Raw genomic sequence first — 24,224 nt, 5'->3', positions numbered from 1 at the left:
CTTAATGTAGATGTAGTTCTGATAAAGGGAAGGCGAAGGGAGAAACAGGTTTGCTGAAGGATGAACTAGAGTAAGGCAGAAAGCAGGCTCCAGGTGTCAGAAGTGAGTAGAAATCCTGGACTCTGACACTTCCTAGCAAAATTTCTTCACCTCACTAATGCCTCAGTTTTTAAATATACAGTACAGGGATAATAATAATTTTCCCTCACTGAGTTGTTAGACTTTAAGGAATAAGCAAGTTAATTCACGTTAAGCGCTCAGAATATTGCTTTGCACGTGGTAAATACTCAACAAATGGAAGCCTAGAGAAATAAGACGGCCTCCAGGGACCTGGCAGAAGAGCCCATCCCTGGGTCGAGAAACGGGGGGACCTCGTGGGGCGGCCTCTGCGAAGCGAGATCTGCAGGGACTCCCAACAGGCTTGACCTGGCGGGCGCGGGGCAAGCTGGGAGTTGTAGTTCTCGCCAGTCTAAAACGCCCACGGACGCGGGGCGACGTGGATCAAGGCTCCTTTCTGGGAGTGGGGGATGCCCGGCCTGAGCAGGGAGCGGCCAGCTCTGCTCCACGGTGGCTCTAGCGATGAGCATAGGCGTCCTGTTGTCACTGGATTCTCCTAACCTCCGAAAGAGGTATCAACGCTCCCAGTTCGAAGACGAGGAAACAGGCTCAGAGAAAGCACCAAAGCGGGGAACCAAGATCTGCTGCCCGCAGTCGTTATTACCGACCCTGCCCTCCTCAATCCGAAGCCGGGGGAGCGGGATAAATTCTACAGGAAGTGAAGGTTCTTTGAACGGCCACGGAGTCGCGTTATGCTCCCCATTTCACAGTCGAGACAGAGTCAGTCACTGGTCCAAGGTCACGCGGGCACTAAGTGCGCCGCTGGGATACCAGGCCCTGAGTGCTTCGCCCTTGCGCGCCCTTTGCCGCCAGACGCCAAGGGGCGTGGCCTAGAGACGCCCCGCCTCCGCCACCCTCCGCTCTCGCGCACTTGGTGCAGTCCAGGTAGTTCCACACGCGCTCCAAAGCGCGCGCGCGCGCCCGGGTGGTGAGGTCTGCGGACGGTTCCACTGCGCGGGGCCAGAGGGGGGGCCGCGGCAGGCGGCGCTCAGGCCGCAGCGGGACCGGGACCCCGGGCTGCAGCGGGAGCGACTCGCCGGCCGCCCGGTTGGGGTGGAGCACAGCCGCGGCCCCAGGTAACTCCTGGCCCGACCCTTCGCCATGCGCCCCAGGCGCGAGGCCAGCGAGGACGGAGCGACAGGGGGCGGCCGCGGGCTGACAGAGTAGCGCAGGGACTTACAGCGCGGCCTCTACCTGCGTGTGCAGTGCCGAGCTCGCTCTCGCAGGACCCGGAGCCAGAGGTGCTCCGCTCATCAGTCCGCCGGCTAGGTCCGAGTATCCCAGTTCGGGGACACTTTCCCCGCCCCGGGAACTACAAGTCCCAGAGTGCCCTGCGCCCCGCACGTGACCCGACCGCCCCCCCCCCTCCCCCCGGCGGGTTCCGGCTTCGGCCGGGGCCCTGCCATCAGGGAACTGGAGGTGAAGAGGCGCCGCAGTCTTTTGGCTTCGTAACTTCCGTCCCAAACATTTTACCAGCGCTCCTGGTGCCAGCCGTTGGGGAGCCGGAGCTTCCCGAGCCCTGCCCTGGAGCGGCTGCGGGACCGGGGAACAGGCCACTACACCCCAGCGCCGTCGATACAGCTTTCAGGATGTCAGAACGCCGGGCGGTCCAGAGAGGGTCTGTGTCTTACCCAAGGTCACATAGCTTCCGTTGCCTAAGGATCTCTAAGCTCGAATCGAGCTGCTGTCGGGGGGGTCAGGGCGGTGGTGTGGACAGGACGGGGATAGGAAGCTGGCCCTCAGTAGGAGAGAAAATGGGGAATTCGGTTGGACTCATCCCCCGGGGTGTGCCAGGCGCCCGCACTCCTGCAGCCCCCGGTTTTCATCTCTGGATGTGATAGTACCTGCTCCCACCTTTGCAGACCCTGGGAGTTACAGTGGCCAGAGCTGCAGGGGGAAGGGTGTCAGAAAGGAGAGCCCCTTCCAACACCGTACCCACAAAGCTCGCACATTCAAGTGCAGACCCAGACCCCGAAAGTTGCGCAGGGACCGCCAAAGATGCGCACGTAGTGAGAGCCCCTGGTGACTCACTGAGGTAGGTACTGTCACCTCCGATTTACACCTGGCCAAACTGAGCCTCAAAAAAAGGTGGTGACTTCCTCAAGATCACAGAGCTAATAAGAGGCAGAGTCAGGTTCCAAGTCCAAGCCCAGACAGGCTGACTTCAGAGGCTCTGTATTTATTTATTTATTATTATTATTTTAAGATTTTATTTATTTATTTGACAGAGAGAGATAGCGAGAGCAGGAACACAAGCAGGGGGAGTGGGAGAGGGAGAAGCAGGCTTCCTGCCGAGCAGGGAGCCCGATGTGGGACTCGATCCCAGGACCCTAGGATCATGACCTGAGCCGAAGGCAGACGCTTAACGACTGAGCCACCCAGGCGCCCAGAGGCTCTGTATTTAATCATCAGTGTGTGCCTGTCCTCAGTAGCCCTATAGGAGATGAGTATCAGTGGTGCGTGCTAAGTGCTCAGTAAATGTCATGTGTCACTACTGTTGTCCTGATTTTACAGGTAAGACTAAGGTGGAGAGAAGCCAAATAACTGACCCAAGTCAGAACTAAAGTACCCCTGACCTGAACCCCAGACCCATGACCACCTTAACAGACGCCCTGCCCTACCCCCATGTCCACAAACACAGCCACTTCTTTTTAGGGGAGCCAAAGCTTGGAGCTCAGATGTGAGGGTGGTGTGTTCAGGCGTGTCCTGAGCAGAGAGGACTTGGCAGGGAGCCCATCAGCCCTCCATGCTGGGGTGTGAGGCTCTGGGCTCTCAGGTCTGCAATGCTCTATGGTAGTAGCTGGGAGGTCTGCGTCCCACGCTGGCTCTGCCAGGCTGTGCTGTGTGTCCCTGGGTGATCCCTCAATCTCTGTGCTCCGCAAGCTCCACCTGGGAAGGCTACTGAGCCCTGTATCTGGAGGAAAATTTGAGGGGTCTTAGAAGAAAGGAGTGGGGTGCTTTCTGACCCTGAGGGAGGAATGGAGGCAGCCAGCTGTCCCAAGTTCTTGGGTAAGGCAGGGACAGCAGGGCCCCAGCAGGAATCCATGACCCTCCCCCTTCCTGCCAAAGTGGAATCCCTCCCATCTGAAGAGGAGGCTTGGGGCTGGAAGCTGGAATGTAACATCCAGAGCTTTGCACTTGGAGGGGCTGGGATTTGAATCCTCTGCTGCTCATCCACCAGTCCTTGAGCCTCCATGGTCTACTCTTGCCTTGGGATATCTGTGCTTTTGATTATTGAGCAACCCTTGGGGACTCTGTTTTGACATTTGTATCGCATGAACCAAACTTAATGTGAAATTAGAATGTGATCCCAGGTTTGCCCCTTGATGGCTGAGTCATCCCCCCCCTCACCCATTTCCTCATCTGTAAAATCCTGGCACCTAGCTCTTAGGTCGTCGGAGGACCAGTGAGGCAATCAGGATGGCACTTGCTTAGACTGTGCAGGAGCCCCTAGAACCCTAATTTCTCCACAGAATCTCACTGCAGATGCTTGTATAAGAATGAGCCGCCCCCACCTGTGGCTTCTGGAAACCCACTGGGCCACACTTCCGGGATCTGAGGCAAAGGAGGCACTTCCTGAACCACTTTGCTCATCTATGAGATGAAAACAGAACCTGTCTTCCAGTGGCAGGGGTGGAGTAGGGTGGAGTGATGAGAGTGAGGCACACGGTAGGTGTGCAGGCCACAGCAGCGCATTGGGGTTCCGAAGCAGAAGACCTGCAGGTGAACCTGAGGGGGGGTTTCGCAGGAAAGCCCAGACTTCTGGCTTCTCTGGAAAATCTGGTAAAATTGAGCCTCCTCCCCACTTGCTCCAAAGTGATTCTGCTTGTGCCCAGGAAGGTTTTTCAGATCAGGAGGAGATGTATTACTGGCCTCTGGCCCTGGGGGCACCCTGAGGGGCTGTGGGTGTTTGCTGAGGGCCTCCCAGGGGAGTAGGCCGGAGCAGGGTGTTCCCAGCCCTGTAGCATCAGAGGTGAGAGTCAAACTCAGAGCCCCTTCCTTGGGCATCCGCTACCCAGTGTGAGCCAGAGCCTACTGGGGCGGGGGAGCAGTCCCGGAGCCCATTTCCTGAGGCAATGTGGTAAGGGCCCTGCCACGTTAAGGAAGCCAGAGCAGCTGACTGCAGAAGAGGGCTCAGGGAGGCTTCGTGGAGGCAGGAGGCAGTCTTGGACCTGAACCCCAAAGGCTGAGCAGGGTTTTACCAGAGTTAAGGGGTGGTGAGGTCGTTTTAATTAGAGTCGGGACAGTCAGAGGTTCGGTGGCTTCAAAGTACATGACTTGATTGCAACTGGAGAATTGCATTTGGAGGGTGTGGGAACGGTAAGGTATTCTCACCATGGCCTTGGGCAAGTCACTTCATTCCTTGAGCCTCAGATGTTCACCCATAAACTGAGGCCTTCCAGTGAAAGCTAGATGATAGTGCACTGAAAAATGCTGAATCCCCTTATGGAGTGAGACATGAAGCGAAGAGACTGTGACAGGGCTGTATGCAAATTAGATGGTATGAAGTGAAGGCTGGGGTACGTCTAGCCCTGAGTTCAGAGATGGGGAGGTTCAGTACAAGCTGGAGACCACAGAGCTTCCTGTAAGAGGTTAGATGGGAACAGAGCCCCGAAGGACAGAGAAGAGGACTAGATTGGTAGAAAGGAATAGAGAAGGCATCTCAGGCAGGCAGTCCAGCTAAGTGCAGGCGGGAAGGTGGCAGGCAGGGAAGGCCAGTAGGTGCACCAACGTGGTTGTGGGAGGACTGGAGAGAGGTGAGCCTGAAAGGCTGGGGGATGCTGGTGAAGCCCAGCCCCAGAGGCAGGCAGCAGGGAGCCATTGCATGTCCTGTCCCTACATAGGCAAGCAGGGAGTGGTCTTAACAACGTAGCGCCTTCCAGTGAGGGGAGGATTTTCTAATTCCTTTTACATAGTGGGAAGAATAAAAGGTCAGAAGGGATATAGAAGGGAGAGATGATGAAAAGGAGTTGGTTAGAGAACGGCATCACCTTGTACATCCCCATTCATTCTCATGCACACATAGTTTTAACCAACGGATAGAGTTGGGCAGGGACTGCATCATGAACTCGATCTCCTGTGCTTAGTTATCTGCAGAGGGCCCCTGGGTACCATCTGCAGTCATTGCATTGCCGGCTGCACAGCCGCTGTGCAGTAACCGATTGTTGCTGGTCTAAACAAAACTTGATTAAGTATCTCTGTTCCCCAAACTTCCTTCTGGATTGTTTCCATTGGATACCTTTCCTGAAGGGGGATTTCTTACTTTAAGGGAACAGAAATTTTTATGCCTTAGAAGATTTAAAACATACTCTTTCACAGTAATTTTTTAAAATTTCTTTAATTTTTTTAAGAGATTTTATTTATTTGAGAGAAAGAACAAGTGAGGGACGTGGGGCTCAGTCCCAGGACCCTGGAATCATGATGTGAGCCAAAGGCAGACGTTTAACTGACTGAGCCACCCAGGCGCCCCCACAGTAATTTTCTTTAGCATTTTCTGTAAGTTATATTGTATGGATTTTTTTCTTCTTTTTCTCTTTTATTATTATTTTTTCACCGTGATAAGTGTACTCTTTAACCCCCATCCCGTTTCACCCATTCCCCCACCCAGATTGTACAGGGTTTTGGGTTTGTTTGTTTTTTAAGATTTATTATTTGACAGAGAGAGTGCAGAGGGGAGAGCAAATGAGAGTCTTAAGCAGACTCCACACTGAGCACGGAGCCTGACGCAGGGCTCACTCTCACGACCCTGAGATCACGACCTGAGCTGAAACCAAGAATTGGAGGTTTAACCCACTGCGCCACCCAGGCACCCTGTATAGAGTTTTTTAAAAAGAGCAAATGTACACAAGCATATACAATAAAAAGTGTATCCTCCTGATCCCATACTCTTCCAGTTCTCCCTGAGGACACTTGTTAGTTTCCTGTATATCCTTCCAGAAGTATTCTGTGCAGATACTGTATATATCCAATTTTCAGAAAAATGGATAGTTTACACTGTTCAGCAAATTGCTTTCCATTTTTTTATTTTTATTTATTTTTATTTTTTAAAGATTTTATTTATTTATTTGACAGAGACACAGCGAGAGAGGGAACACAAGCAGGGGGAGTGGGGGAGGGAGAAGCAGGCTTCCTGCTGAGCAGGGAGCCCGATGCGGGGCTCGATGCGGGGCTCGATGCGGGGCTCGATCCCAGGACCCTGGGACCATGACCTGAGTCGAAGGCAGACGCTTAACGACTGAGCCACCCAGGCGCCCCTTCCATTTTTATTTTTAAATTTGGGGTTATGAAGTACACCAAAGAAGCATAGAAAATGACACCATCACACCCCCAGTAGCCCTAAACACAGGTTTAACAAATGTTAACATTTTGCACTGGCATCTTGTTTAGGGAGGTAGCCCTATGTTAGTGCAGTCCCATGCGGAGGAGTCCAGTTATTGATCATATGCACACATGATTCTTTTCAGCCTGTGCCCAGCTCTTGGATATTTAGAGTGTTACTGATTTTTTTTTTCTTAAATAATCGATGTGGAGGTAATACCCCACTTTGTATAATGCTGCCCCGGTATGAAGGCAAAGGGGAACGAAGCTTGGTTGTAGTTTCGGTTCAAATACCTGTTCAGCCACCCTTCATAGCTGTGTGACTTGGGGTGAGTGAGTGACACCCCCCCCTTGATCCTCTTGACCCATCTGTAAAATGCTGTAGTAATCCCTCCGCTTCATCGCTGCGGGGAGGAGTACAATAGGAAACTGAAGATTTCTTTGGGCTTAGTTTCCCAACACCCTTAAGCAGGGAGCCCTCCATGGGGGAGACCAAGCTCTACTGGCCACGCGCCGAGAGCTACCAGAGCGCCGGACAACTGCAGCTCCTGCTTCAAACTGTTCCCCGCCCCTTTCCCGGGCCACGCTGGGGGCGGGGCGGTTAAATGTCTCTGTGGCGTCAGCGCACGCAGGACCAATCCCCCTGCCCCGCAGGCGTTAGCTCGTTTGCGTGGGTTACCCGCTATTGGTCCGTTGGGCAACCCAGGCCGTCCCAGCTTTTTAAAGCTGCCGCGTAGTGTAAACAAGGAGATGCAGGGCGGCCAGGCCATGATGTCATCGCGGCGCGGTAGCTCTTGGGGCTGACGTCATCTCCGGGGAGGTTGCCGACCCAAGGCTGTTAGAGCCTTCCTAACCCAGTTGGGCTGGCTTAAGAAGGCCGCTCCTGCCCCGTCGAAGGTCAGTCCCATTGCACTTCAGTGTCCCAGGCGGCGCCCCGTCCCCGGAGAGAAGACCATGACACAGTAAGTCCGGGCTGCGGCTCTCCTAGGGGGACCCATTTCTCTGGCAGGGAAACTGAGCCTCAGAGGCGCGAGTGGTTCGCGAGTTTGCATAGCAAGTTCGAGTTGCAGCCGGTTGGCCTTGCCCACCCCGGGGTCTCCCATCTTTAGCTCAGGCCATGTGGCCCCGCCCCTTGCTTGTGATGACGGCGGTCACTTTAAGTGCAAAGGTGGGGGCAAGAAGGAGGTTTTAAAGAAAATCTGCCTTCCAAGATGGCGTCCCATTAATCACGTGCCGAGTCGCGGTGAGTGATTGGCTCTCATAGTCCCGCGGGGCAGAGCTCTTGGCGGGGCTGCCGCGGGCAGCAGCCGGCTACTGTTTGCCGGAATCTCCCGGCGCGCCCCCGCGAGCCCCCCTCCCGCCCGGCGCGCGACCCCGCCGCTTCGAATGTTGTGAATCAAATGTGGGGTTTGTTACATTCCGCTGCCGCCGCGGACAGTTCTTAAAGGGCCAGCCGCCTGCAGCTGCGCAAACCCGGCCGCGTCCTGCGCCGCCTCCCGCTCCCGGAGGGCCTGGGCTGAGAGAGGCAGACCGCGCGTGGGCCTCGCGAGGCGGACGCCGGCGGACCGACAACAAAGAGAGAGCCCCGGAAGGAGCTGGACTGCACCCGGACCGGGGGGTGGGGAGGGGAGCACATTGTTCCGCAGGGCGGGGGCTCTTAAAGGGTCCAGGCAGCCCCCCTCCCTTCTGTCCAGCTTGGCCGTCCTAGATCGGGAACAAAGGAGCCAACGTGTGGCCTGGCGGCCGAAGGTGAGTAGGGGCTAGAGCCCCAACTCCCTATTTCCGCATCCCTGGAACTCCTGTCCCCCTCCCTTGGGACTGGGGGCTGTGATCTAGCTGGCTCCGTAGGGGTTAATCGCGGGCGGTCCAGAGCGGGGACGGAGAGACCTCTAGAATCGAGGAGGATTCCCCCCAACCCCCCAAGGCCAGGTCGAGTCTTCCTTCTCCCGGGGCTGAGTGCCGCGGTTGGAGAGGAAGGAGCCGCCCCCTCCCCCTGCCGCCGCCACTTCCTTTGTTGTTGCTTTTGTCTCACGCCGAGCACATGGTCCGGGATCCTCGGCTCTTAAAGTCACAGCGCTCTGGCCCCAACGCCGCAGTCTGGCCTCCCGCCCCCTATGTCCTTCCGAGCGCGGCATAAATGAGTGAGGGGGGGACGTGGGGGTCTCCTCTCCGGGCGAGTGTCTGCACCTTGGCCCCCCATCCCTGGGGAGGGGTGGCAGAGGAAGCTCCCCAGAGCCCCGCAACCTGCGCCTGGCCCGCGTTGAGGAGGGGCCGGTCCCTCAGGAACACTGGTTTCCTCCCCCGCTAATGTGACCACCTGGTTTCTTGCGTCTTGTTCCTTCTGGCTTTATTTGGGCGTTCTAGGAAGGAGAGATTTCCATCCCCATTTCACAGCTGTGACAACTGAGGCTCACGGAAGCGGAGAGATTTCCTTGACCAAGGTCATCTAGGGAACCTGGGCTAGCCGAGGACTCCTAGCTCCGAGGCTGATAGTCCTGTCCTCAACTCCCTCCAGGCAGCACACGTTTGGAGAGCTCTGTTTGCCTACCAGCAGTAGTGGCCTAGCCTGCCCCATGGAGGGGGGCGCGGGCTTCTCATCATGCCTGAATCTACTCAGGCTCTCAGGCAAACATTTCCCCGGGGCAAATGACTTGGCAGGGGTTCCCTGGACTTGGACTAGGATAGTTACATGGGGCACTGGAAGTAGGGAGTTGGCTGCGTCCTGGGGGAAGGGGTGGATGCAAAGTGTGGTGCCTGCTTCCAGGCAAGATTGGATTTAGGGATGGGACCCTGTAGACCCATTTACCCAGACCTCATTGAAAGCACAGCACAGAGGACTATGGAAAGGCAGAGAAATTGGGGGTGGTCACCTGGCCACCCTTGCAGTTTGACCTTGAGCAAGTTGCTGCCTCCAACTCTGGGCCTCACTTGTTTCATTCACCACAATAGGATTAGTAGTGAGTGCCTAAAACAGAAAACTCTCCATCTCCTTTAGGGACTGAAATTAGTTGGGATTAGGTGGTTATTGGGGGCTACTGATGCTAATTAAAGAGTCAGGGGTTGGGGGAATCTGGGCCTAGGTGGCCAGCCAAGGAGAACTAGTTCAGTCTTTCTCTGGCTTTGTGGGCTAGAGCAAGTTACTTCCTTTCTCTGGGTCTCAATTTCCTCAACTATGAAGTGGGTGTGTCCCCTCTGCACAACCTCTGTTCTTAGTAGGACTTCCAAGAACCAGGGGTCCCTCCCTTACCAGCTGGGGTTTTCCTCTAGGGAGGCATATTTCCCAGCTATCTCCTGCAGAGCTTGAAGTGGCACCTGATTTCTGTTTGTGGAGGTCAGCCTCTCTCAATTTCTAATAGTGATCACTCACACCTCCACTTTGCCAATCACCTCTGCCTTTGAGCAGCCCTTGCCAGTCCACTGGCAGGTGGTTATCTGGCTGTTCCATCTTAGAGGTGAAGAAGCTGAGGCTGAGCGGGGAAGTGATGCGCCCAATCCTCAGCCAAGACTCTGGCCAGAGTCAGGGTATCGTGTGTAAACTTTGGCACCATCATCTATAGCTGGAGGCCCTTTGGACTGCTGGTTTGGTTTCTCAGCTCCTTGCTACTTCCTTTTCCTGAGGAATGGGTGTTTTTGAAGGGGCTGGCCAGAGCAGATTCCCATGTGCCTGGGCCTCTGTGGCACCCACGCCCCACAGACTTTAGCACAGAGGAGCCATTGAAGCCACTGGGTCGTGTCCTAGTGCACTCACAACTCTGGCTGACAGGCTCTGGACCTCACCTCTCTGGGCCTCAGTGTCCTTACTTCTGAGGGCTGCTGTGAGGACTCAAGATGGCATGTGAGAAGTGTCATAGTTATTACTGTTAATGTTTTTCATCAGCAGGACTGTGGTCTCCCAGGATCTCTGAGGTCAGTTAGAGCAGAGGTGCCCAAACCTGGCTGTGCCATAGAAACTGCTGGAGAATTTGGTAAAATGTCTAGATAACCTTGTTCCCCAACCCTCCAAAGATTCTGATCCAGAAGGTCTGGAGTGGCCTAGGAGTCTCTTGTTTCAGATATTTAGGGGTGTACTCTGAGTCTCTGTTGGCCTTTGTTTGCTCGGCTGAATTGTCAGCAAGAATCAGGAAGGCTGTGGGTGTACACACGTGTGTAAGGATGTGCACTCTGCTCACACCGGGGCTTACAAACCTAGTCACCTACGGTGGGCAGGTAGAGCATGGGCATTGGGTGGCCTGGAGAGAAAGCTCGTGCTCCGGTGAGGGGGACCCAGCAGAAACGAGGGCCTAATGGGACCAGATTTTCTGCTTTTGTTTCCTCTCAGGAAAGACCAGATTTTTATGTAATCTCCCAGTTTTCAGTCATGGGCACCAATTTCACTCCTGCCAGACTGTGTGATTGGCTCTCGAGTGTACATTTACCACATCAGTGCTGGCCACAAGCTGGTCACTGGGCTCTGTCCGCCCTTCTGCCAAGTGCCAGAGCCCAGGTTAGGCGGGAGAAATGTGAACTCCAGCTCTTACACTTCTGGCTGTGGCCATGGCGAGCTTCCCCTACAGACTGGCTTTGAGAGTTAGGGTCCAGGCTTGTAAAGCCGAGCACAGAGGAGGTGTTCTTGCCACTGCTAGCAGGAAGGAACAAGGCGTTGAGGATATGGTGCACTGGCTCCCTAGCTGTGTCAGCAGGGGGGTAACACTGAAAGCTGGCTGTCAGAGATGCATAGGAGTTTTGTCAGATGGAGAAGGGGCGGACGGAGGAGGCCTCCCTGTGGCAGGAACAGCAAAGGGCTGGTCCTATTTGATGCAGCCTTCGGCTCTGCAAGGCCTGACGGGTTCCAGAGTTCTCTCTGCCAGGGCCTCATCCCAACCTCTGGAGTTAATAAATGGTCCCCCAGCTTATCCCACCTGGACCCCCAGCTCCTACCAGAGGGAGGAGACCTGCCCCACCCCATTACCACTCAACTTCCTCCTTTAGGTTCTTGCTTCCCCTTTTTTCTCAGCAAGCCCCACTGCCACCTGGGGGCTGTGTTAAGCCCCCAGAGCAAGGGCCTGGCTGTATGCCAGACTCACCCACCCACCAGTGGCCGCTTCCTTCATTACCTCCTGCAAAGCGCTTGGGCAGGACCCTTCTTGCTGGCAGCAGGGTGCAGTGAGAGGCTTGTGGCCAGCTCACCTCCCAGCTTTGACACTTGGGCAAGTCCCTTTCAATTTCTTTGAGCCTCAGTTTTCTATTCTTTGAAATGGACCTTGAAGAGTAGATGAAGTCACATGTGGGTAGGCACTGTGGGAGCTGGTTATGGAAAGAAAGAAAACAAACTGACTTGAATTGGGAGCCCCTGAGGGCAAGAACTGGGTCAGAACCTCTTACCTGGCAGTAGTGGAAAGAGAAGGCCTGACTGGAATCCCCCCCAGAGCCGACCCAATGGAAGGGAGGAAGCTGGAGTGCCCTCCCAGGAACCCCCAGCTTCCTGGAGATTGAAGTTGTAGACCGCCACAACAGCACAGGGTGCCCTGGGGTCCCCATCCTGAGGGAGCCTTACTGGAGCCACTTGGCCTGGAAGCATGCTGGCCAGCCCTCCTAACTCACCACAACCCTGAAGGGGAACTTGATCCCATTTCGTAGAGCAGGAAACTGAGACCTGGGCTCCCTGTTCCTGATCTGTCATCCCTGATCCCCAGTGCCCAAAAAGAAGGCCAGACCCAGAGTGTACACTGCACATGGAGTACAGGGACGTGGTGGATATCAGTAGCCCTTAGAATCAGACTGCTGAAGTTTAATTCTGTCTTCGCAATCCCTAATGGGGCAAGTGCCTGGACTTCTGTGTGCCTCAGTTTGTTTATCTGTTTGCCTCATAGGGTTGTGAACCCTGGCCCAGCCCCTCCACCCCTCTGCCACCCCTGATGCGACCATGGGCTCTGGCAGTGACTAGGTGGCCACCCTCTGCCCCTGTGGGTCAGCGGCGATTCTCTGTAGGACCCGGCACTACCCCGGGCCAGCTCCGGGGAAGGTAGGAAGGAATCTCCTAGTCCTACAGAGCCTAGAGCCCCCGGTACTAGGGCTGTCAGCTTGGGTTGGGGCATAGGGACCAGGGGTGGCAGGGCATAGGGCCCTGAGTGGTCTTCCTTCCCTAGTGGGTAGTGACCTGGCTTCTCTCCATGCTCTCTGAATGAGTGGCTCCCCTCAGTCCTACTGGGGCCTCCTCTCTGTGGTGCAGCCCCGGCCGCGAGGGCCCCCTGGCCAGCCTGCCTGCCCAGGATGAGCGCTTACCCTCCCAGCAGCCACCACCCCGACCACCACACCTCCCTGTAGAGGAGCACCGAGCCTCGGCTCCTGCCGGCAGGAGCCCCCGAATGCTGCACCCAGCCTCCCAACAGAGCCCGTTCATGGTTGATCTCCACGAGCAGGTAGGCACAATACTCATCACCTCTGTTTCCCCACCCTGCTGGCCCCTCCCCACCAGCCTCTGGCAAGTCTGTCTGAGGACCAGAGGTAGCAGAACCCTGATTTCCCCTTAACTCTTTGCATGTTCAGTGAGGCATTATTAGCCCTGTTTTACAGGTTGGTAAATTGAGGCCCAGAGAAGGGAAGGGCCTTCCTTGGGACTACACAGTGGATGAGTGATAGAGTTGGAAGCCCCTCCCAGGTTCCCAGAGGGTTCTCTCTGCCCTCTAGGGCTTGGGACAGGGGTATAGGCAGGTGTGTACCTAGGTAGGACCCAGCTAGAGAAGGGAAGGGAGGTGGCCCAGCAGGGCTTTCTCATTTGGGGGCAGCAGCATGGCCGTTTCCTCCCTACACTTCCCGGGTTTCTCTCTACCCACAGGTGCACCAGGGACCCGTCCCTCTGTCCTACACAGTCACCACAGTGACGACCCAAGGCTTCCCCTTGCCTACAAGCCAACACATCCCTGGCTGCAGTGCCCAGCAGCTCCCAGCATGCTCCGTGATGTTCAGCGGTCAGCACTACCCCCTTTGCTGCCTCCCACCCCCGGTGAGTGAGTGCCTCCACCTCCTGCCCCATCCCCACTTGAAAGCCCTAGACATAGGCCAGCAGCAGAAGCAAGCCGAGCTTATGACACCCATCCAGGCTATCAGAGCACCTACCCAGCTCCAGGCCTCAACCCTGCCCAGAAAAGGCATGTGTGCATTCGCGAATAGTGAGAGGGCACCTCAGGGTTCAGGGACCTTCCTGCACCCCAGTGCCTGCCTTATGGTTTGGAATTGTAACTATGGGCCTTAAGAGTGTAGTGTCCTGCCTGGGTGGCCTCTGGCAGGGGTAGGAGGGGCCAGAGGGCTTCAGTGGGGACCTCTCGATGGATGGAATGGCCCCTGGCCTTTGGCACAGGCATAGGCCCAACCGAGAGCCTAGAAGAACATTCTACAGCCCCCCCAACCCCTCCCTCTCTTGGCAGCTGATCCAGGCGTGTACCATGCAGCAGCTCCCTGTGCCCTATCAGGCCTACCCCCACCTCATCTCCAGTGATCACTACATTCTGCACCCCCCACCGCCAGCCCCACACCCCCAGCCCGCCCACATGGCACCTCTTGGGCAGTTTGTATCGCTGCAGGCCCAGCACCCGCGAATGGTGAGTCTGGGCAATGGGTTTGATGCTATAGGGGATGGCATGGGGAGCGGGGCTTCCCTCCTTACTGACTCTGGCTGGCCCACCCCCGCTTCTTCCAGCCCCTGCAGCGGCTTGACAACGATGTGGACCTTCGGGGTGACCAGCACCCCCTGGGGAGCTTCACCTACTCCACCTCTGCCCCAGGCCCAGCCCTGTCCCCATCTGTGCCCCTGCACTACCTGCCCCATGATCCACTGCACCAGGAGCTGTCTTTCGGTGTGGTAAGTACCACCCCCAGCTAGACTCTAGGGTGATCAGGAAACAGGCCCGCTGGGCTGACCTGCACCTGGCACCCCTCTCGTAGCCATATTCCCACATGATGCCACGGAGACTGAGCACTCAGAGATACCGCCTGCAACAGCCGCTGCCCCCGCCACCCCCACCGCCACCCCCGCCACCGTATTACCCCAGCTTCCTGCCCTACTTCCTGTAAGTACCAGCACATCTGCCCCAGAGCCGTGGTGCTCTGGTCTCCTGGGACCTCCAGTTGTTGGACCCAAACAAAGCCCCATGGGGTGCTTGGGGCCTCTAAAGCCATCTGGCATCCCCAACACTCACCAGCTGGGTTCCTGGCCCTCCTACAATGTCCTGGGACAAACACTGGAGTCCCTGGTGTGAACGGTGCAGAGCTCTGGGCTTTGTTTCACAGAGGGAGTCGGGAGCAGCTCTGCACCCCCTACACCTACTGACCTTGACCCTGGGCCCCCCACACCTGTCTCCCCCCCCAGCTCGATGCTGCCAATGTCACCAACAGCAATGGGGCCCACCATCAGCCTGGATCTCGATGTGGATGACGTGGAGATGGAGAACTATGAGGTCCCGTGGAACACTGTCTTGGGAGGTGGGAGCTTGGGGGACCTCCGGCCCTGAGCATTAATAACCCTCCCCTCCTGCCTGGATACAGGCCCTCCTGAACCTGGCAGAGCGGCTAGGAGATGCCAAGCCCCGGGGCCTCACCAAAGCGGACATCGAGCAGCTCCCGTCATACCGCTTTAACCCAGACAGCCATCAGTCAGAGCAGACACTGTGAGTACTGTGCCCCCATCTCCTGCCCCTCTGTGAGCACAGGGGGGCTGCAAGGGGACCCCTTCCTCCAGGGGGTTTTGTGCTATGCAGTGAGCCTCCCCCTGCCATCACTGTGGAGGTGACGCTCTCTGCTCTCTCCCAGGTGTGTTGTCTGCTTCAGTGACTTCGAGGCACGGCAGCTGCTCCGAGTCCTCCCCTGCAACCACGAGTTCCACACCAAGTGTGTCGACAAGTGGTTAAAGGTAATGCAGCCCAGGCCAGAATACAGGTGTTCATCATGTGGTGAGGGAGGGGGGTGGACCTTGGAGGGTTTCCCTTCTTGTCATCATCTAGAAGTCCAGGCTCTGTTCAGGGATCAAGTCCCAGAGGCAGAACAGACCCAGCTGGGGTGGGGGACAGGCAAGAGTGGAGCCTGATGTGTGGCTGCTCCCCCAGGCCAACCGGACGTGTCCCATTTGCCGGGCCGACGCCTCCGAGGTGCCCAGGGAGGCTGAGTGAGGCCCACAGCCGCCCAGGATAAACCCTGCCCGAAGCTCTGGAAGCTCGGGTTGGGGGGACCTGGGGAGGACGGGGAGGGAGTGGCCCAGGCCTGCCCCGTCATTCCCGCCTGCATCTCCAGAGCTGGTGCCAGGGTCAGCCCCAAGAGAAGCCCCTGCAATAAGCCCCTGCATTTGCCAAGCTCCAAAGACTCCTGCCCCGATCTGCCTGCCAGTCTGCCCACCACGGAGCTGCCTGAGTGTCCCTAACTCAGTCTCCCTCCTGTTTGCCCTCGAGTCCGTCTCCTTTTCCTGCCAACCCTAGGAGCCAGGGGTCTATCCCCCCAAGCTCAGCTAGGGGAGATCCTCAGCCCCAGGATGGGCAAAGAGGGCTCCGTCCTGGGTTGCCTGGTCTCTTGCACTGAAATGGTATGCCGTCTGACTGGGTGGCACTGACAGGCGTGCGGACAGAGGGTGGCATGAGGCCATTTCCTGAGCCCCAGGCCTGGGTCCTCCTGCTTTGACCCCAGACAGACTCAGGCAGCCAGCCCTACCCAGGCTGCTGTGAGGGTTGGCTCCCTCAAGGACCCTCACCCCAGTCACAACATTCCAGCCCACCCCCAGGCTGGAAGGTATCAGAGCCAGCCTCCTGAGCAGATGGGAGACAGGCCCTGAGCTGGGGTGGCCTGTATCCTGAGGGGGCTTGGGCCATGCAGGGGAGAGAGACCTCCTGTGTTCCTGGTGGCCACCCCTTCCTGGCAGTGATGGCGGCCAGACACACGCCCAATGTCCCCTCTCTGTTGTTTTGCATGAACGTGAGGAGCAGCAGTTTTTGTTTATTCATTTGGCCCAAAACCGCGTGTAGGATTTGGGGGTGTGGATTTTTAAATAATTTGTTTCCTTTCGGTTTTAACGGGGGATATAGGGACCAACCAGGACCAAGTGCCCAGGGGGCCGGGAATGGTCTGGTGGTGCCGCCTGGTCTGCATGCATGTGTGCGGCTGGGGCTGGGCTGGGCGGCTGGCAGTCATGGGTGGGGTTGGGGGTTGGTCTGTGCTCAGCTGATAACTGCCATGCACTGTACTGCACACGTCCCCAGAGCCTACCGGGACCGTACGCTTTTCAGGGCATTTCTCCCTCCAGCCAGGGCCCGTCTCCCACCTGACTGGGCGAGTCTCCTCCAAGGAAGTCCCAGGAGGACAGGGACCAGGGAGGGCGTGGACCCCATCTCCAGGGGCCCCCTCCCAGCCTGAGTCCTGCCCTCCAAGGTCTGGAGGAGGCCCCCTGTAGGGTCTGGCTGAGCTCCCACCTTCTCTTTCCCCAGTCCCATTCCTTTCCCGTCCTACCCCCAGCTGGGGTTGCTGCCCCGAACGAACCGCGTGTGGGGCCGGCACATCCTAGCAGGCAGCCCCTGGCGCCTGCTGCCTCAGGGATGCTCCAACCACCCTCGTTCTCCCTGCGGCGGCCCTGGCTCCCTGCCTCCCCTCAGCCTGCCATGGGGCCCCATCAGCCTGGCCCCACCCCCGTGGAGAACCCAAAGTCTTACTGTATATAACTCCAGGTGATGTTTCTATATTTATAGCAGTGTTGAAACCCCACGTGTTTTACACAGAGAACCACCCTCTCCAAACCCCCCCTCCCTTTCCCACCCCAACAAAAGGTTTTCAGAATCCTTAAGGTTCCTGGGGCAGGCGGAAACAGGCTCACGGATTGTGTGTCGGCTGCAGCAATGATTCCAACGAGCAGCTATGGGGGGGAAACACAACACTTTAAAAAAATCATTAAAAAAAAGATTTATAAAACAATTATTTAGGATGTTTGTGATTTGCCGACCTTGCTATAGATGCCATGTTACCAATGATTTCCTGTGGTGGGGGCTTGTCATTGTTTACTCTTTTATTTACCAACTTCTGGCCTAGGCATGACAGTGGGCACCATCCCCCAGCCCTGGCTGGGCCCAGCACCTGTGTTCTGTGTTAGAAAGGTTATATATATATATATACACACACATATATATATATATATATATATTTAATTACATATATATATATAAAAATATATGTAATTTGGGGGGGCCCTGTTCCTTGCACATTTTACAGTTACCTCATTTTTCCCATGTATGTATTTGAGAAAATGCTAATATATAGAGAAAAAAATGGTTCTTAAAGCTTAAATGTGTGGTTTTTTCCATTCCATTGGATTCACATTGGTTTGTAGCATTTAACATAACTAGTATGTTGTATTATATATATGTGTATACTGATTGAAATTTTTAACAGATTTGTACTTTTTTTAAAATGAAAGTTGCTAGTTCTGCTTGACCAAGTAGTGCAATCATTATTTTTTTTAATATTGTTGCTGATTTCAAAGGGATATTCACTAATAAATGTATGATGTATATCAAGTACTGCCCAAGCTGCCTTTGGCTACCTGTGTTCTTTTGGTGGGAAGTGGGGGTAATGTCAGTCTGAGAGTGGGCAGGGGATAGGGATGAGGTGGGCAATAAAGATTGTTCTCTGCTGTGGCACCTTGGGGGTACCTCCTGATCAAAAGGGTCTGCCAAGCCAGGTTAGTGATGACATTCTGGGCTATCTGCTTCACACTCAAATTAGGCAGGATTCTGTTGGCAAGTGGCAGAATTCCATCAAACTGGTTTTAGGAAAGCGTTACTTGTTGGTCTGTCATTTCAGTTCTGGAGGTAGGTTCTGCCTCAAGCATGACTGGATTGGGCTTGGGCATGTTATAAACCAAGGTCTCCTTCATTTTACAACTTTGTTTTGAAGGAGCTGCTTCTGTGTGGTGGTTCTTGGTAGCTCTAGTTCAGTGTCTTCTAGTTTGGCATCATTCCATGGGAAAACCATTTTTTTTTCCTGGAATTCTAATGGGATTTCTGGGATGGAGTCTTGTTAGACCCAATTTGGATTGTGGGTACATCCCTGAGCCATTCACTACCATACCAGGGAGCTACACCAGCATGATTGGCCTGACTTGCATTACATACCCTCCCACCCACAGGCCCTACTAAGACTACATGAACCTGAGTCCCTTATCCCCAGGCTCAGTGGGGACTAGGGGCCTGAGAACCACCCAAGGACCAGGTTGGTGATGTGGTTACATTCCTCTTACCCATGATGGTATATGGTGCGGCAAGGATATCCGCTGACTTATTAGCATGTCAAAGCAACATGATCTGGAGCAGGAGCAATGGGCTGGGGTCAGGAGACCCAGGACCTGGTGTCTGTGATGCCACTATCTGTAGCCTTGGTCAGGTCACTTCTCTTTCAGCCTCTGGATCAACTACAAAATAAGGGACAGTTAGTTGAGTGGTTCTCTGTGTTTCAGAGATGGTGCTATGGGAGCATAAGGGGGATTAAGAAGGGTTCTGTAGTTAAACAAGTTTGGGAAGGAAATAACACACTAAAGGTAATAGGAGCCTATGTTGCAGGGCTTCTCTGAGCCTTGGTTATGCTGATGCGTATTATAAGCCTCTAGGAATGGATACTGTGAGCAACACTTCCTATATTGGGCTTGTTTGGCTACATGTAGTGCTCAAATTGCATTCTCTGGGGCACACTGGGCAGTGCTGGACTAGACCAGTGATAGCAACGGAGTTCCCAGGGCCCTAGTCTGAAGTCTAGGGAAGTCTCTAGGCTTTTTTCAGTATTTAAAAAAACCTATGGGAAAGAAGACATGATCTTATCAATTGATGAAAAAAAAAACTTGCCAAAATTGAACATTTAGTCATGACAAAAACTCTCAGCAAGCTAGAAATAAGAGGGTAACTTCCTCAACTTGGTAAATAACATCTACAAAAAACCCGACAGCTAACATGTAATGGTGTGAAAGACTAGGTGCTTCACCCTTGAGATCAGGACAAGGCAAGGATATCCACTCTCACCACTCCTGTTCAATATCATACTGGAACTCCTAGCCAGCACAATAGGATAAAGCAAGAAAAAGGAAATAAAATTAAACACACAGACTGAAAAGAAAATTGTCCCTATTTGTAAATTTGATAACCTATAAATTATCAAAATCCCATGGAGATTTTGGAAATCCCAAGGAATCTACAAAAAAAAAAAACCTTAGAACTAAATGAGTTCGGGGCGCCTGGGTGGCTCAGTCGTTAAGCGTCTGCCTTCGGCTCAGGTCATGATCCCAGGGTCCTGGGATCGAGCCCCGCATCGGGCTCCCTGCTCAGTGGAAAGCCTGCTTCTCCCTCTCCCACTCCCCCTGCTTGTGTTCTCTCTCTCGCTGTGTCTCTCTCTGTCAGATAAATAAATAAAATCTTTAAAAAAAAAAAAAAAAAAGAACTAAATGAGTTCATCAGGTCACAGGTTACAAGATGAATATAAAAATTAATTGTATTCTATATAGTAGCAATGAACACATGAAAATCAAAATTTATATAATCACTCTAAAGATGAAACATAAATCTAACAAAACATTATGAGATTTGTGTGTTGAAAATCAATAAACACTGGATGAAAGAAATCAAAGACCTACATAAATGGAGAAACATGGTCATATTCTCAGATCAGAAGACTCAGCAATAGGTAAAGATGTGATTTCTTCCCATATTGAACTATGGGTTTAATGCAATTCCTATCAAAATTCTGGCAGGTTTTTGTGTTTTTTTTTTTGAGATGACATTCTTCAAAATTTATATGAAAAGGCAAAGAAGTAGCTAACTTTGAAAAACAAGAATAAAGTGAGAAGACTCACCATACCTGATTTTAAGAGTTGCTGTAGATCTGCATTAAGACAACATGGCAGAGAGATAGACAAGTAGATCAATGGAACAGAAGAAAGATCCCAGAAACAGACCTGCACAAGTATGGCCAGCTAATTTTTGAGCATTCAATGAAGGACAGGCTTTTCAATAAATAATAATGGAGTAGTTGGGCATCCATAAAAAAATTAAAAAGGATCTTAAGTCACAATACAAAAATGAACTCAAAATAGATCATAGATTTAAAGGTAAAACATAAAACTGGAAAACTTTGAGAAGAAAACAAGTGATAATCTTCACTAGGACCTAGAGCTAGGTGAAGAGATCTTAGACATGACACTGAAAGCAATCCATAAAAGAGAAAAAAGTGATAAATTGGACTTCACCAGAAACTAAATGCTTAATTTGCAAGTCACATGTGAGAAATTACTCATATCAGATAAATAAAGAACTCTCAAAACTCAACAAAAGACAGTCCAATTAGAATATGGGCAAAAGACATGAACACATTAAGAGGATATTTCATTTGTTCACCACCATAAGCTATTAGGGAAATGCAAATTCAACCACAATAAGATTATTACACACCTGTAAAAACAATGAAGATAATAAATAGTGACAATATCAAATTCTGGTGAGGATGCAGAGGAATTGGATTTCTCAGACATTGCTGACAGGAATATTAAATAGTACAGCCATTCTGGAATATAGTCTGGCAAGTATCTTTTTAACATTTATTTTGATACAATCTATCATAAATAAGTCAGTAGAGGTTCCACTCTGCCACTGAAGCATCTGTGAAGAGCCCTGGACCATTCAACTAATGAGCATCTAAAGGACGTCCCATCTTTTATCCCAGCCACCACACACACCTTCCATGTTGTTCCTGTCCATTAATTGCTTCCAAATCCAGATGATCAAATAATTCTTCATCCCCTAAGTAAACTAAAAAGGGTTGGTTCAGACATTCCAGGATCTGCAACCCTCTTAAATCCCAGGTGAATCATGAGAGGAACAAGGCTTCAGTGGGTGGCAAATTGGCCACCCTTGAAGAGCTGCTGCAGCCTCTGCTTGGCCTCTTTGTTCAGCTTCACCATGGCGACAGCCTGGCAGTTTCCTCTAAAACTAAACATATACTTACTAAATGACCCAGCACTCCTGGGCATTTATCCCAGAAAAATGAAAACATGTCCACACAAAAACATGTACACAAATGTGCATAGCTGCTTTATTCGTAATCACCCCAAATAGGGAACAACCTACATGTCCTTCAGTGAGCAAATAGTTAAATTGTGATCCCTCCAGATCACGGAATACTACTTAGCAATAAAAAGGAACAAACTAGGGGATCCTGGCTGGCTCAGTCAGTGGAGTGTGCGACTCTTGATTCGAGGTCATGAGTTCAAACCCCACATCTGGTGTAGAGATCACTTAAAAGGAACTAAAATTTTAAAAAAAGGAACTATTGATACATGCAACAACTTGGATGGATCTCAAGGGAATTATGCTGAGTGAAAAAAGCCAATCACAAAGGTTATATATGTATATATATCAATATTAGGAGAGATGGAGAATAGATTAGTGGTTGCCAGGGGTTAGGGATGGCGGAACAAGGGTGTGTGTGTGTGTGTGTGTGACTATAAAGGGGTAGGAGGGTTAAGATCTTTGTGGCAATCAATGGTTCTGTATCTTGATTATGGTGTGGTTACATGAATTTATATAAGTAATGAAATTGACAACTACAAACACACAAATGGGTGGATGTAAAACTGGTGAAATCTGTGGATTATATCAATGTCAATTTTCTGGTTTTATGTAAGAGGTTATCATTGGGTTACATAAGGGTTACATAAGACCTTTTTGTAATATTTTTACAACTTCCTATAAATCTATATTTATTTCAAAATAAAAAGAAAAAAAAGCCTGTGGAAATTGGATAAAGGCCGACATTATGAATCAGATTAAAATCCTATCATTTTTGTACTACACATAGAAAATCCTAAAGACTCCACCAAAAACTAAAAGTAATAAAAGAAATAAGTGGCAGAATACAAAATTAATATCCAGAAATTGGTAGTGTTTCTATACACTAATAATAAAGTAGCAGAAAGAGAAATTAAAAAAAAGTCCTATTTACAATCGCACCAAGAAGAATAAAATACTTAGGAATAAACTTAACCAAAGAGGTGAAAGACCTGTACTCTGAAAACTATAAAACACTAATGAAAGAAATTGAAGATGACACAAAGGGAAAGATATTCCATGCTCATGGATTGGAAGAATTAATATTGTTAAAATTTCCATATTACCCAAAGCAAGCTACAGATTCAGTGCAATCCCTATCCAAATACCAATAGCATTTTTCAAAAACTAGAACAAAAAATACTAAAATCTGTATGGAACTACAGAAGACCTGAATAACCAAAGCAATCTTGAGAAAGAAGAACAAAGCTGGGGCTATCACAATACCAGATTTCAAGACATACTACAAAGCTGCAGTAATGAAAACAGTATGGCAATGGCACAAAAACGGACACATAGATCAGTGGAACAGAATAGAGAGCCCAGACATAAACCCACAATTATACGGTCAATTAATCTATGACAAAGGGGGCAAGAATACACAATAGGAAAAAAACACTCTCTTTAATAAATGGTGTTGGGAAAACTGGACAGCTACATGTAAAAGAATGAAACTAGACCACTTTCTAACACCACGCACAAAAATAAACTTGAAATGGATTCAAGACCTAAATATGAGACCTAAAACCATAAAAATCCTAGAAGAGAGTACAGGCAATAATTTCTCTGACATCAGCTGTAGCAACACTTTCCTAGATATGTCTCCTGAAGCAAGGGAAACAAAAGCAAAATAAACTATTGAGACTACATAAAAATAAAAGGCTTTTGCATAGCAGAAGAAACCATCAACAAAACAAAAAGACAACCTACCGAATGGAAGAAGATATCTACAAATGATATATCTGATAAGGGGTTAATTTCCAAAATATATAAAGAACTTATACAACTCATCACCAAAAAACCCAATCTGATTAAAAATGGGCAAAGGACCTGAATAGACATTTTTCCAAAGAAGACATACAGATAGGCAAGATACACATGAAAAGATGCTCAACTCCAACATCACTAATCATCAAGGAAATGCAGATTAAAACTACAATGAGGTATCACCTTACACCTGTGAGAATGGCTAAAATCAAAATGACAAGAAACAACAAGTATTGGTGAGGATGTGGAGAAAAAGCAACTGTTGGTGGGAATGTAATGTAGTACAGCCAACTGTGGGAAACCTAGAGGGACCTAGAAGGTATTATGCTAAGTGAAGTAAGTCAGACTGAGAAAGACAAATACCATATGATACCACTCATAAGTGGAATCTAAAAAAAAATTATTAAACAAAAAGCAGAATCAGACCTATAAATACAGAGAACAAACTGATGGTTGCCATAGGGGAGGTGGGTGGGAGGATGAGCAAAATTGGGTGAAGGGGAGAGGGAGAGACAGGCTTCTAGTTATGGAATGAGTAAGTCATGGGAATAAAAGGCACAGCATAGGGAATATAGTCAATGCTATTGTAATAGCGTTGTGTGGTGACAGCAGCTACACTTGTAGTGAACATAGCATAATGTATAAACTTGTTAACTCACTAAGCTGTACACCTGAAACTAATGTAATGTTGCATGTCAACTATACTCAAATAAAAAATAAATTAAAAAAAATTTTTTTTAAATCCTATCATCTTGGGACTCCTGGGTGGCTCAGTTGGTAGAGCATGCGACTCTGGATCTCAGGGTCGTGAGTTCAAGCCTCACTTTAGGCATAGAGCTTACTTAAAAAAAAATTAAGTATTTTTAAAAATCCTATCACCTTTGGGCTGTAGTTCTGTTACTTGAAGGTGTGGCAATGGGGGGGTGGGTA

The 24,224-nt window shown here is 51.4% G+C and overlaps 1 protein-coding gene, 1 non-coding gene and 1 pseudogene across 12 annotated transcripts; 2 read left to right on the top strand and 1 right to left on the bottom strand.

Annotated features, from left to right (window-relative positions):
* The first annotated feature begins 487 nt into the window (after positions 1-487).
* On the top strand, positions 488-17,968 carry RNF44 (ring finger protein 44). 11 transcript variants are annotated; one of them, XM_036115730.2, is made up of 11 exons: positions 488-1,002; positions 12,285-12,436; positions 12,614-12,833; positions 13,250-13,417; positions 13,839-14,012; positions 14,111-14,272; positions 14,356-14,480; positions 14,780-14,867; positions 14,956-15,077; positions 15,220-15,319; positions 15,513-17,968. In XM_036115730.2, the coding sequence occupies exons 2-11, from the start codon at positions 12,330-12,332 to the stop codon at positions 15,573-15,575; spliced, it is 1,329 nt and encodes a 442-aa protein (XP_035971623.1). In that variant the 5' UTR covers positions 488-1,002; positions 12,285-12,329; the 3' UTR covers positions 15,576-17,968. The 11 variants fall into 11 exon arrangements, with proteins under 11 accessions (XP_035971623.1, XP_035971621.1, XP_035971622.1 ...); XM_036115728.2 differs by lacking the exon at positions 488-1,002 and adding an exon at positions 1,049-1,193; XM_036115729.2 differs by lacking the exon at positions 488-1,002 and adding an exon at positions 1,497-1,735.
* Positions 17,969-21,149: 3,181 nt separating this feature from the next.
* On the bottom strand, positions 21,150-21,430 carry LOC118550554 (mitochondrial import receptor subunit TOM7 homolog pseudogene; annotated as a pseudogene).
* A 2,623-nt stretch (positions 21,431-24,053) lies between these two features.
* Positions 24,054-24,126, top strand: TRNAQ-CUG (transfer RNA glutamine (anticodon CUG)). The gene has a single exon. It is a non-coding gene; the product is annotated as a tRNA-Gln (tRNA).
* The last annotated feature ends 98 nt before the right edge of the window (positions 24,127-24,224 follow it).

The sequence above is a fragment of the Halichoerus grypus genome, chromosome 2, assembly GCF_964656455.1.
Source record: "Halichoerus grypus chromosome 2, mHalGry1.hap1.1, whole genome shotgun sequence".
Taxonomy (NCBI): Eukaryota; Metazoa; Chordata; class Mammalia; order Carnivora; family Phocidae; genus Halichoerus; species Halichoerus grypus.
This window is presented reverse-complemented; position numbering and strand designations above follow the sequence as displayed.